The sequence below is a fragment of the Lithobates pipiens genome, unplaced genomic scaffold, assembly GCF_037356315.1.
Source record: "Lithobates pipiens isolate NorthernLeopardFrog02 unplaced genomic scaffold, aLitPip1_a1.2 Scaffold_25, whole genome shotgun sequence".
Classification (NCBI taxonomy): domain Eukaryota; kingdom Metazoa; phylum Chordata; class Amphibia; order Anura; family Ranidae; genus Lithobates; species Lithobates pipiens.
In genome coordinates this window covers 38766048-38778483 of record NW_027507787.1, presented here as the reverse complement: position 1 = coordinate 38778483, position 12436 = coordinate 38766048, and the positions used below count along the sequence as shown (strand labels likewise).

Genomic DNA, 12436 nt, shown 5'->3' with positions numbered 1-12436 from the left:
CTGCTGGGGCCACTGTGTGACTGGGCATGAAGTGCAGTGTATGTACCTAGGCCAGGGGCCTCCGGGCTTTGGCGGGAGGCTGCGCTGGCTGTTGGGTCCATTTTTACTTTTCTGTCCCATTTTTTTCTTTGCTGTGAGGTGCCGCCATTTTCCTGTAGTCTTATGCAGTGTATGGGCTGTCAGCCATTTTCTAGAAGTTTCAGCAGCCATTTTCTTGGTGATTTTTGTGCTAAGGCCGACGGCCATTCTTTTGTAGCCTCAGCGCGTTTTTACCTCTACTGCTGGGTCTGTGTACCTCAGAACAGCGTGGTTTTCACTCTGAGCACTTTGTGACTGAAGCAGGGCAGAACGGTCAGCGGCAGCACAGCGCTGCACTCAGAGTGGAGAGTCCTGCAGAGGGGCCCCTCAGTCTGTGAGCAGCTAAGAGGGTGGGATTTGTGTACCTTAAGTCCCTAAGGTGTGGCAGGCGAGTGAGGGGCAGCATGGCGTCAGAAGCTGGCGCTTCTTCCCCAGACATCCCTGCTATTGCAACCGGCTCACCTGCAAAAAATGCGGTGCTCATGGATGCTTTGTTGGCAGTCCTGGAGACCTTTGTTGCCAGGGTGGAAGCGGTGTGCGGGCGCAAGGGGGGTAAATGCCCCCTGGCCAACACCCCCCCCCCCCCCCCCCACAGTCTTCTGGGGAGAGCTCTGATTCAGACTCTGCCCCTGTTATGACGCGTCAGAGGATGCGGACCAGGACCGTTCGGACAGTGAGAATGACTGACTGTCCAGGTTAGCACAGGAAAAAACGCTAGTAGGAGCACTTATAACTGCGGTGCGGTATACCCTGAAGATACAGGATGCAGCAGGAATCTCTGCTGAGGTGGCAGTCTCTTTTGGGTCCCGCAAACCAGCCTGCAGGTCTAAGGTGTTTCCGTATTTGACTTATTTTGATAAGTTCATCTACAAAGAATGGGGTACTCCGCAGTGGGCCTTTTCAGTCCAAAGAAGAATGGCCGTGTGTTACCCCCTTTGAGGAGAGACTCCTGGAAAAAAAATGGACGTCTCCTCCGGTCGGTTAAAGAAAGTAACCACGATTCTGATAGAAGGGACTCCTGCCTTCAAGGACCCTGCCGACAGGAGGGCCTAGGCAGGGTCCTGGTCCATGTTTACAGTAGTGGGGTCAGTGTTACGACCTGTGCTGGCCACGGCCTTGGTGTTGCAGGAGCTTACTGAATGGGCAAAGCTGTTGCACCATGAATTGGAGAAGCAACAGTTTTCCCCGGTCTCCGTGGAGCTGGCAGACCAGTGGGTGCATAGCCTTAAGTAGGTCTGTGATGAGGCCCTGGATATGGCACCTGATTTGTCTGAAATGCTGGTATATGGACCAGGCATCTAAAAAAAGCACTGGCGGATTTGCCCTTCCAAGGTGAGAGGCTTTTTGGAGCTTCGCTGGATGACATTATTAAAAATATTACCAGTGGGAAGAGCACGTTGCTCCCACAGTCCAGGAAGGGTAAGAAGCCACGCCGTAGGCAAAGGCCCTCCTTTTTCCACAGGTCGGCAGGTAAGCATTCCCAGTCCGACAAGGCGCCTGCTGAAGGACAAAAGCGTCCCTGGTTTCGCAAGTCTGCGAGCAAAAATGATACAGAATGAAGGTTTGCCCCACCCAACTCTCGGGTGGGCAGGGCGTCTTCGGGAGTTTGCAGCTTGGTGGACCACTCTACTGTCAGACCAATGGAGCTGCGAACTATTTTCATTGGGATACAAGATAGTTTCTTGTCCACCAAACAGATTTTTTTTCTCTCCAACTTACCTCTACTTCCAGCTTGTCAGAAGCCCTGTTCGGGGCAGTACAGGACTTGTTACTGCGTGGGATGATGGTACCTGTACCGACGCTGGAAAGGTTTCAGGGATTTTACTCCAATCTGTAGTCCCCAAAAAGGAAGGGGTATGTCCAATCCTGGACTTGAAGACCCTCAACAGCTTTGTGAAAGTGCAAAGGTTTAGGATGGAATCAGTTCGCTCCGTGGTCGCTGCACTCCATCAGGGGGACTTCTTGGCATCCCTGGATATCCAGGACACGTACTCGTATGCCTCAGGCATCAGAGGTTTCTGCGATTTGCAGTTGGAGAAGAGCACTACCAGTTTGTGGCTCTCCCTTTTTGGCCTGGCGTCGGCACCCCGAGTCTTTACCAAAGTGTTTGCTCCAATTCTGGCTCTGTTAAGGCAACGTGGGATCTCAATCGTGGGTTACCTAGATGACCTCCTTCTGAGAGCAGCTTCTGCCTCAGGATTAAGGGAGGATGCAGCGATCGCCATGCAGACTCTCCGGGAGTTTGGGTGCTGAACCTAAAGAAGTCGGTGTTGGTGCCAACTCAACGCCTAGAGTACCTGGGCTTACTGTTGGACTCCTCAAAAGCGAGAGTTTTTCTCCCTTCTGAAAAGCTGCAGACTCTTCAAGCTGAAATAAAGTTGTTAGTGACCCGTAGGTGGTCGTAGCTGCGCTTCTGCATGCGAGTTCTGGGCCTCATGGTAGCCACTTTTGAGGTGGTACCGTACGCTCAATTTCACACTCGAGTCTTGCAGAAGGAGATTTTGTCAAAATGGAACAAATCTCCATTATCACTGGATTGTCAAATTTGGGTGAGCCAGTTAGTCAGGGATTCCCTTCTCTGGTGGCTGAGTCTCCGGCCCTTCAGTCTGGGAGATCGTTCCTTCCTCTCCATTGGATGGTGATCACAACGGACGCCAGCCTGACTGGGTGGGGGGGAGTTTTTGGGCATACAGTCGGCCCAGGGCCTCTGGTCGTGGGAAGATTCCCAACTGCCAATCTATGTGCTTGAGGTTCGGGCGATCAGATGTTGCCTCTCCACGTGGTCCAGGAGGCTACAGGGGCGCACGGTCAGGATCCAATCGGACAACGCCACAGCAGTGGCATATGTCAACCATCAAGGAGGAACTAGCAGCTCGGCCGCAGCACGGGAGGTCGCTCACATCCTCCAGTGGGCAGAGCGGCACATGCCAGCGCTGTTTGCCATATACGTTCTGGGTGTAGAAAACTGGCAGGCAGACTACCTAAGTCGTCAGATGCTGGACCCAGGGGAATAGTCGTTGCATCTGGATGTATTCCGGCTCCTTTGCCTAAGGTGGGGTACACCAGATGTGGGCCTCTCGGCACACACACACACACACACACACACACACACACACACACACACACACCAACTTCTATCACGAGTTATACCAGAGTGAAGGCAGAGGGGATTCCGGTGATTCTGATTGCCCCAGATTGGCCTTAAAGAGGGATTCCACCAAAAAAAAAATATTAAAAGCCAGCAGCTATAAATACTACAGCTGCTGACTTTTAATAAATGGACACTCACCTGTCCCGGGTTCCAGCGATGCCGATCGATCTCTCGGCTGCTGTAGTCACCATTCTAGGTGAGGGAATCAGGAAGGGAAGCGAATCGGCTTCACTTCCCGGTTCCCTACTGCGCGTGCCGCGGCGCGCAATAGGAAATCTCCGCGCTGTCACTGGGACCCGCGTGTGTCCCAGCAGACAGCGCGGCAGGGCAGGAAATGGCGTAGACTCCCACGGGAGTCTATGCCCGGAAGTGGGTGAAAATACCTGTCTTTGACAGGTATCTCCACCCCCCCCCCCCCCCCCTGAAAGGTGTCAATTGTGACACCGGAGGGGGGGAGGGATCCGATCAGCGGAGGTTCCACTTTAGGGTGGAATCCCGCTTTAACGTCCTTGGTACGCTGACCTAATACGACTGGTGGTGGATGTTCCTTCGTGGCTGCCGATGCGAGAAGACCACCTAGCACAAGGTCCAATACTTCATCCTGTTTACCGTCGCTGGTTTTCACGGCATGGCTGTTGAAATCCAGGTACTAAGGGGCCAAGGTCTATTGGACTTGGTAATTTACACTATGCTGAGGGCACAGAAGTCATCTTCGCGAAAGATTTGTCTTTTTCCAACGTCCCTTGGCGACTTACTCAGAGTACTTTTTGTGCAAGGGGTCTGACACAGTCCCTCCGGTTCGCCCACCGCTACCTCCGTGGGTTCTGAATCTGGTGCCATCGGCGCTTCGGAAACCGCCATTTGAAAACATTAGGGAGATTCCCTTATTAACGCTTTCTCAGAAAGTAGTCTTTCTAGTGACTATTACATCTGCCAGGAGGGTTTCTGAGTTGGCGGCCTTGTGATGCAAGTCTCCCTACCTGGTCATCCACAAGGATAGGCGGTGCTACGTCCGCAGTCCTCTTTCCTTCCGAAGGTGGTTTCGGCATTCCATCCATTTCCAAGTGGAGACATCGTGTTACCATCCTTATGTCCTAAGCCGACACACCCGAAAGAGGTTGCCTTACATTCCCGGGACGTGGTCTGGGCTCTACGGGTGTATCTATCTGCTACGGCTCCCTTCCTGAAGTCAGACTCTGTCTCGGTGACTGGTCCGAAAAAAGGTCTGGCGGTCTCGTTGTTCACCCAGGTGTGTAAGGTGGCGACTTGATTGTCCGTTCACATTTTCACTAAATTCTACAAAGTTGATGTAAGCACATCTTCAGATGGTTGCTGTGGCCGCAAGGTTTTGCAGGTGGCTATGTGGGGTTGCAATTTACACTTTCTTTAAGTTACAAGTTTGTTGTAAACGCATCTTTTGATGCTTCAGTTGGCCGCTGGTTTTGATGGCAGCCGTTTTTAAGATGGCAACTCCTCTGTTGAGGTGTTCCTTTTGTTGTGGGTGAAGTTATGTTTTGCTGTTTCCACCCCTCGTTTTTTGACACTGCTTGGGGACGTCCCTAAGGTCAAGAATTAAAGGAGCTGTGTTCGTCACTTAACGAAAGAGGAATTGGGATTTTTGTACTCGCCGTAAAATCCGTTTCTCTGAAGTTCTTTGACGGACACGGCACCCATCCCTCCTATTTATGTTTGTACTGCTTTTTTGACATGCTGAGCTGCAGGAAGCAGGGTGAGGGGTTATAGCCAGAGGGACTGCCCCCTGGGCGGTGCTGTGCAGTCTTGCTGTTTTTTAAATGTTGTGTTCGGCCTAGTCCTTAAGGTGGTGTGATAACCCTAAGGTCAAGGAGCTGTGTCTGTCAACTTCAGAGAAAAGGATTTTACGGTGAGTACAAAACTCCCTTTTTTGTGTGGCCACCATTATTTTTCAGCACTGCCTTAACCCTCCTGAGCATGGAGTTCACTAGAGCTTCACAGGTTCTCGCTGGAGTCCTCCCATGATGACATCACTGAGCTGGTGGATGTTGGAGACCTTATGCTCTTCCACCTTCCGTTTTTGAGGATGCCCCACAGATGCTCAAAAGGGTTTAGGTGTGGAGACATGCTTGGCAAGTCCATCACCTTTACCCACTTCAATATGTCACCGTACACCGTGTCACTGTACATGTTGACATTTTTTGGTTCCCTCAATGAACTGTAGCTCCCCAGTGCCGGCAGCATATATGCAGCCCCAGCCCCAGACCATGACACTCCCACCACCATGCTTGACTGTAGGCAAGACACACTTGTCTTTGTACTCCTCACCTGGTTGCCAGCACACGCTTGACACCATCTGAACCAAATAAGTTTATCTTGGTCTCATCAGATCACAGGATGTAGATCCAGTAATCCATCTCCTTAGTCTGCTTGTCTTCAGTAAACTGTTTGCAGGCTTTCTTGTGCATCATCTTTAGAAGAGGCTTCCTTCTGGGGCAACAGCCATGCAGACCAATTTGATGCTGCATATGGTTTGAGCACTGACAGGCTGACCCCTGCCCCCACCCTTTTAACCTCTGCAGCAATGCTGGCAACACTCGTATGTCTATTTCCCAAAGACAACCTCTGTATATGACGCTGTGCACATTCACTCCACCTCTTTGGTCGACCATGGCCGGGCCTGTTGTCAGTGGAACCTGTCCTGTTAAACCTCTGTATGCTCTTGGCCACGATGCTGCAGCTCCGTTAGGCCATCTTTATGTAGAGCAACAATTCCTTCCCTTTTTTTTTTTTTTTTATTTTTTTTTTTTTATTCATGTTCAACTACCAGAGACCAATATGAGACAGAGCAATAACACCAAATTTAACACACCTGTTCCCCATTCACACCTGAGACCTTGTAACAGTAATGAGACACCGGGGAGAGAAAATTACTAATTGAGCCCAATTTACAAAAAATGTTAGATGTGCACTCTTGAGATACTGTTTGTGTGTGGGATATATATATATATATATATATATATATATATATATATATATATACATACATACATACATACATACATACATACATACATACATACATACATACATACATACATACATACACACCTAGATGGATGCTGCATCTGTCCCTTCCCGCCTCTGAACTGAGCAAACACCACTGATTGCTCAGTTCTTCCTTCTCCTCTGAGCAGAGAGTAGTGACTGTCAGTCACCAGCTCTTTGCTCCTCCAGTGCTCACTGGAGAGCTGAGCTGTGGAGGGGCAGGAGGGGCTGGCTCCGTCTCCCAGCAGCTGGCTGAGCCAGCTGCCAGTCCAGGCATCTGGGTGAATCCTGATCGTAAAGTCGGGATCAGTCCAGGACCGGGTGAGCGGGCTAAAAATGGGTCACGGGAGTGCAGAATGAACTGCATTCCTGTGATTTTAAAGCTTCAGCAGATTTGATGGGTGGCGGGATCATCTAATTCTTGGGCTCTTTTTTTTTAATGGAGACCATTTTATCTTTAACATATTATTATAGCCTGTAGCATTGTAAGAGGCATGCCTTTTGGATCACTCTTTAAATCTTATTGTGTTTACAATATTTGTTTAGGAGAGTCTATTCCCATCCGGCTGTTTTTGGCTGGTTATGACCCCACACCCACAATGAGAGATGTGAACAAGAAGTTTTCTGTGCGCTATTTCTTGAACTTGGTCCTTGTCGATGAGGAAGACAGAAGATATTTCAAACAACAGGTAAAGTTTGGTGTTTAATGAGGACTTTCCCCGCTGAGGGAGCTGACGTTCTCTGTTTCTTCCGGGTTCATGTCCCTGGCGCTGTGCGTGGCCAGAGCCGCAATGCCGTCTCTCTCCTGTTACACGGGAGTCTTTCGGTCCGGCAGCATCTGCTGGACCTTCAGAGCACATGCACCGCTGACTTCAGCAGCTGCTTGCAAGGTGAATATCTCCTAAACTGTACAGGTTTAGGAGCTATTCATTTTTACCTACAGGTAAGCCTTACTATAGGCTTACCTGTGGGTAAAAATGTGCAAGCGGGGGTTATACAACCGCTTTTAAGAGTGCTTTGGTCATTTTAACATGGGAGTGAATTGTTGCCATATGTTCATAGTACTTTTTGATTTAGAAAACCTTTAACTATTTTATATGGCAAATTTTGGATATTTTTAATATGGTTAGAAGAAAAACCCCACATGCATAAAATGGGATATTTGTGTTTGACAGTTGTTCATTTTACCAAAATTAAGACCAGGGGATCTCCAGGGATAGGAACAATGCTCACTTGCAGTGGGGCTACTCCCGCGCTGCAAAGATTATACGTTCGTTTAGTTCTAGGGGTTCAAAAAAAAGTAGTTTTGCTCATCTGACAGCAGACCCTGCTCTATTCCCATATGCAAGTATTTAACACTTGCAGTACCACTGCAAGGGAGCATTTTTCTTTCCCTTGAGTTCAGCGTTAAGCTATTTTTGGAATGGGGCCCATTCACACTATTGTATTGTGGTAATGCTCACCCATGTATTGGTGTGATTAAATGCCATTCATTTTAAATGAAATCTCAATGTACTTTACCAATGAATGTGCAATATGCTAGTCAAAATGCAACATGTACCTTATTTGTGGTTAGCGTGTAAGGCAGTCCATTCAAATGAATGGACTTCTTTACAGAACAAACATTAACGTGTCAAAACGCAAGTCTGCTAACATCTGAACAATATTAAAGCATTGAGCAAAGTGCAATCAGACCCCTACAACAATGGCACAGAATTTTGTGTAATTACATTGATGATCCCCATCACCCCATGCCAGACTTTTAGTGAGTATAAAACGAGCTTGGAGAATATGGACAACTACATCATATGTGTAACTGCACCACTTCTAAGGTTTTAATCTTCTTTTTTTATACAGTATCTAATGCAATAAATGTTTTTCTGTTCTCATTTAAATAGGAGATAATTTTGTGGAGGAAAGCACCTGAAAAGATCAGGAAAAGAACCAATTTCCACCAACGCTATGATCCCAATGATCCGCAAGCATCAGCTGACCAGCCAGAGATTTAGGAGTTTGTATAGCCCACAAGAGATGAAGGACAGAACCAGATAGAACAAGGCCAAATCTCCCACTGTTTACCTTCATCTGACACTGCTGTTCATTATACTACACTAAACATTCTGCGGGTCTGTATGTAATTCCACTTGTACATATATAAATACCAAGTGCTTTTGCCGAAACACTGGACCTTTCTCAAACTAGCATTTTATATAACTTTTAATTTTGGGATTCTGCATTGAACATGCATCAAGCTAAAAAAAAAGGTGTCTCACTTTATTTTCATGCATGTTAGGCTGATGTAAATTAAAACGAGAGCCTTAATATTGTCTCTTATCCACTTGCATCATTTATTTTGCTGGAATTCCATCTTTATTTTGTTTTGAACAGACAGGTTTTGCATCACTGTGAATCATCCCAAAATTCCTAAGATTCACTTTGGAAATGAAGGCTTTATTAAACATTTTGAAGACATCACACTGTGTGTTTTTATTTTATTTAAAGCTTGTCACATGTGCCACTTTTTTTTTTTTTTTTTTCCTTCATTGTTTATAGTGATGAAATGGGCTCCCCATATAAAAACATTTTGTGTCTAAAGACAGTAATTACTGTATGTATAGCAGCCACTGGGTTTAGAGTTGTCACATTTAAAGGTGAATCTAATATCCAATCCGGTACTATCCATATGTAGCATGTACCTCCCCAGATGCTTGCAGGTCATGACCTTCTCCTGGAAAGGCCAGAGTTCTATGGCTTCACTTTTGTCTCATTTACCATTATGGACAGCCTCACTATATAGTAATGAGAATGAGAGGGGCTAGAGTAGCAACCCATTACCCGAGAAAATCATTTAATTTTGGGTTGCCCAAGTACTTGGTAGTGCTTCCTGACTGAGAGCTGACTTGCAGGCATGTACAATTGCCCAGTATGCGTTTTTGATAGCACAGGATTCGTTCTTTGATCCATGCCTGAGCACTGGACATCTTAGCTGAGCCTGGTCCATAAAGTAACTGAATGCCAACAGCCTTTTTACCCCAAGGAAGTGGTGTCAGTGAATATTGGACCCATCTACACAATGTACCCAAGAGTGCTTAAGTAATGGAAGTACCTATGATTTGGTTGTTGCTATCTGCTTTCTCTACACTTTTGTAAATGACCGTGATGTGTGTTTATACCCTCTTGCTCAAGAAGCATCTCCATGGTGAAGTATCGCTTTCACCATGGACCAACTAACCTAAAGTCTATGATTGAATATCAAAATAATTTCAGGAGATATTTACACAATTTAGGTCACTTGTAAATTCTATTTAAAAATACTGCCTGTATACTACCTGATACATTTTTTAACCCCTATGGACCATCCTGCTTGGCAGGAATCAGACTAATAGTGGACAGCCAACCGAGGTATGTGGCTTTGAATAGTGTCAAACATGTTTTCTTTCACGTTAGACCGATTGGGGAGTGCTTAAAGATCGGCAGAGTACAAAAAGGAGTGTGGTGATGCTTATTAACTTTTCACTGAGCAGACTGATATGGTAAGGTGGCGTAAGAAAGACAAACCTTCAGTGATGAAATGTGGGGTCAGCCCCTGGATAGATATAGATCTAATTAATCTTCATTCGGCTGTACAGAAAAGTTAATGCAGATTGAAATGTCTGAAGTTCCTTCTAAAAAATGGAAACTATATGTATGTCTGTAAATGATATTAATTTCAGTGTTGGGAAAGCCATATGGATTACATGGTACCTTGTACATGGGACATAGTTACAAAGCAGTAATTAGGACTTTCAATCCCTGTCATTTAAAACATTTGTATCTGGAAGATTCACCTACAGTGAATATTTGGTGATTGTCCTCCTTTTTTATAAATGAATTTGTTTTGAGCTTTTGCTACTTATTTATTATTACAAGATGCACTGCATTGTACTGTCATATCCAGATACACTGGTTCGGTCTTGTAGTGTCAGACGCCTTTTTTATTTGTAAAGGAATGTTAGTACTTTTGCCAACTGAAGCCAACCTGACATGAACTGGTCAGTTTATTACCCACACTGAAAATATCTGGAACCTGCCAGCACTTACAATTTAACTTGTTTTATCAATTGACTTTCCCTGTCAACCTGCTGGAGAAGGAGTGGAGAAGTTGCATTTGGCAACTGTTGCTGTAGCAAGAAATCCCTTATTAAACATAGCACCTCCTTTTGTTTGGTTTGCTAAGAAACCAGGGTTTACACTTCAGATTCCTGGACTATTTTGGTTCAGAACAGGGTAAATTCTCAAACAGAATAGGAGATCCTTAAAAAAATATTTTTTTATTTTTTTGAGCCCAGTGAGATTTGAAAATTGACCACATGGGTCAAATAAGGATCCTTATGCTAAAGCTTTGTAAGTTTTGAGCTAATTATCCATGGTTTTATCCACAACCTTGCTGAAATAATTACTTGATTTGGGGCACTGTGGTTTTGCCATCAAGCAGGATTTTGCTAAACACAGCGGACCCACAGCGGGTCGGTGTAAAGAGTTCCATAGGATTACATGGTCACACATTTTTTTTTCTTCTGAAATAATGTATGGGACCATGGAGTGAGAAATTCTATTCCTTCAGACACAATGCCCAATGTGTTTTTAAATGTATCATCCAATTCTGACCTCATGTACTGTTTAAAGGAAAATCATTGTCGATAATAATAAACAATCGTACATATCACCTATATTCTCTTGAAACGGTAAATCTGATCATTATGTGTGTTTGTTTTTTCCCTCCTAGACTTTTTTGGGGGTTTTTTTCTGTTCAAAATATTATTTTTCTTATTCATAGTATATATAAATTGCTTTACAGTATTGTAAAAGTATTTTATATTTCCATGTTTTTGAGGCAAAATACTCCTTAAATAAAATCTTATAAATCCAATGTTTTCAGTGTATTTTGTTTTTACAGCTGCAAATTCTGGCAAAGAATTCAGCGGTTAATGGCCATATAGTTCTCTAAAGATCCAGTACCAAGCAAAATGGTGGCCTAAAACTCTCGCTTTGAGATTCCATACACGCATTTATTTTATTTTATTTTTTATTTCTGTATGGCTTTTTGCCAGCAAACTTTGTTGTCACCTCATACTTGAATGCTAAGCCACACGTGTGTCATTGCATTTTTATTCTTTTAAACTCTTTAGCCCTCCAATTTGGCACCTTACTTCTTTAACTGGTAATTGTGCGGTCATGCAAATTATATTTTCTCCCTCCCCCACAAATAGTTTTATTTTGGTGGGTGGTATGTGATCACCTCCTGGGATTTGTATTTTTTTGTGATAAAACTGAAAAGCCAAAAAGATTAAATTCATTTTCTACTAAAAAAAAAAAAATCCAATAAACTCCAATTTTAGTCATTTAAGCCAACATATATTCAGCCACATGTCTTGGGTAAAAAAATTAACTGTATATTTGCACAAGTTATAGCATCTACAAACTATGGTAAATTTTCTGGAATTTATGCAGCTTTTAGTTTGTCTGCCTATCTCATTTCTTGAGGTGTTTAAAATGGCAGACACACCAAGGAATTTGCTGAGAGGCCTGTTGAGCCCATTGAATATTTTTTTATCTTTTTGTCACAAGTGTTTGAAGAATTTAAAAAACAAAAACAAAAAAAAAAACAATTTCATCCCAAAATACATTCTGCTGCTTCTACTGAGTACGGGGATACCATGTGAGACTTTTTGGGAGCCTAGCTGGGTACAGGACCCTGAAAACCAATCTCCGCCTTCAGGATTTCTAAGGGCATACGTTTTTGATCTCACTGCTCACTACCTATCACAGTTTCGGAAGCCATGATCTGCCAAGGTGGCTTACCCCTTTTCAGAAGGCAGACACCCCAAGTTATTTGCTGAGAGGCATGTTGAGTATTTTGCAGATCTCACTTTTTGTCACAGCTTTAAAACAAATTTAAAAACAAAACAAATGAAAGCTGCAAATTACCCCTGCTGGAGTCAGATTTGCGTATCGTGAGAGAAAACCCTGTTGCTGTCAAAATAAATAAATCTGTGCTGCAGCTGAATGGCATACCTGCAAAGAAAACAAAGGTTAACAATAAATCAGTCACAGTACTGTAGGACATACTTGCAAGGCAAACACAGACAAAACATTACAGTATAGCATATAATACAGTAAAACAGCAGAACCATTGCGAGGGAACAA

The 12436-nt window shown here is 44.6% G+C and overlaps 1 protein-coding gene across 1 annotated transcript in view; it reads left to right on the top strand.

The window, feature by feature from the left end:
* The window catches only part of VPS26A (VPS26 retromer complex component A), a 41308-nt gene extending 32583 nt beyond the window's left edge, over nt 1-8725 (top strand). The window contains 2 exon segments of the mRNA XM_077454281.1: nt 6797-6939; nt 8149-8725. Coding sequence (XP_077310407.1) covers nt 6797-6939; nt 8149-8259 — 254 coding nt within the window. The 3' untranslated portion in view covers nt 8260-8725.
* The last annotated feature ends 3711 nt before the right edge of the window (nt 8726-12436 follow it).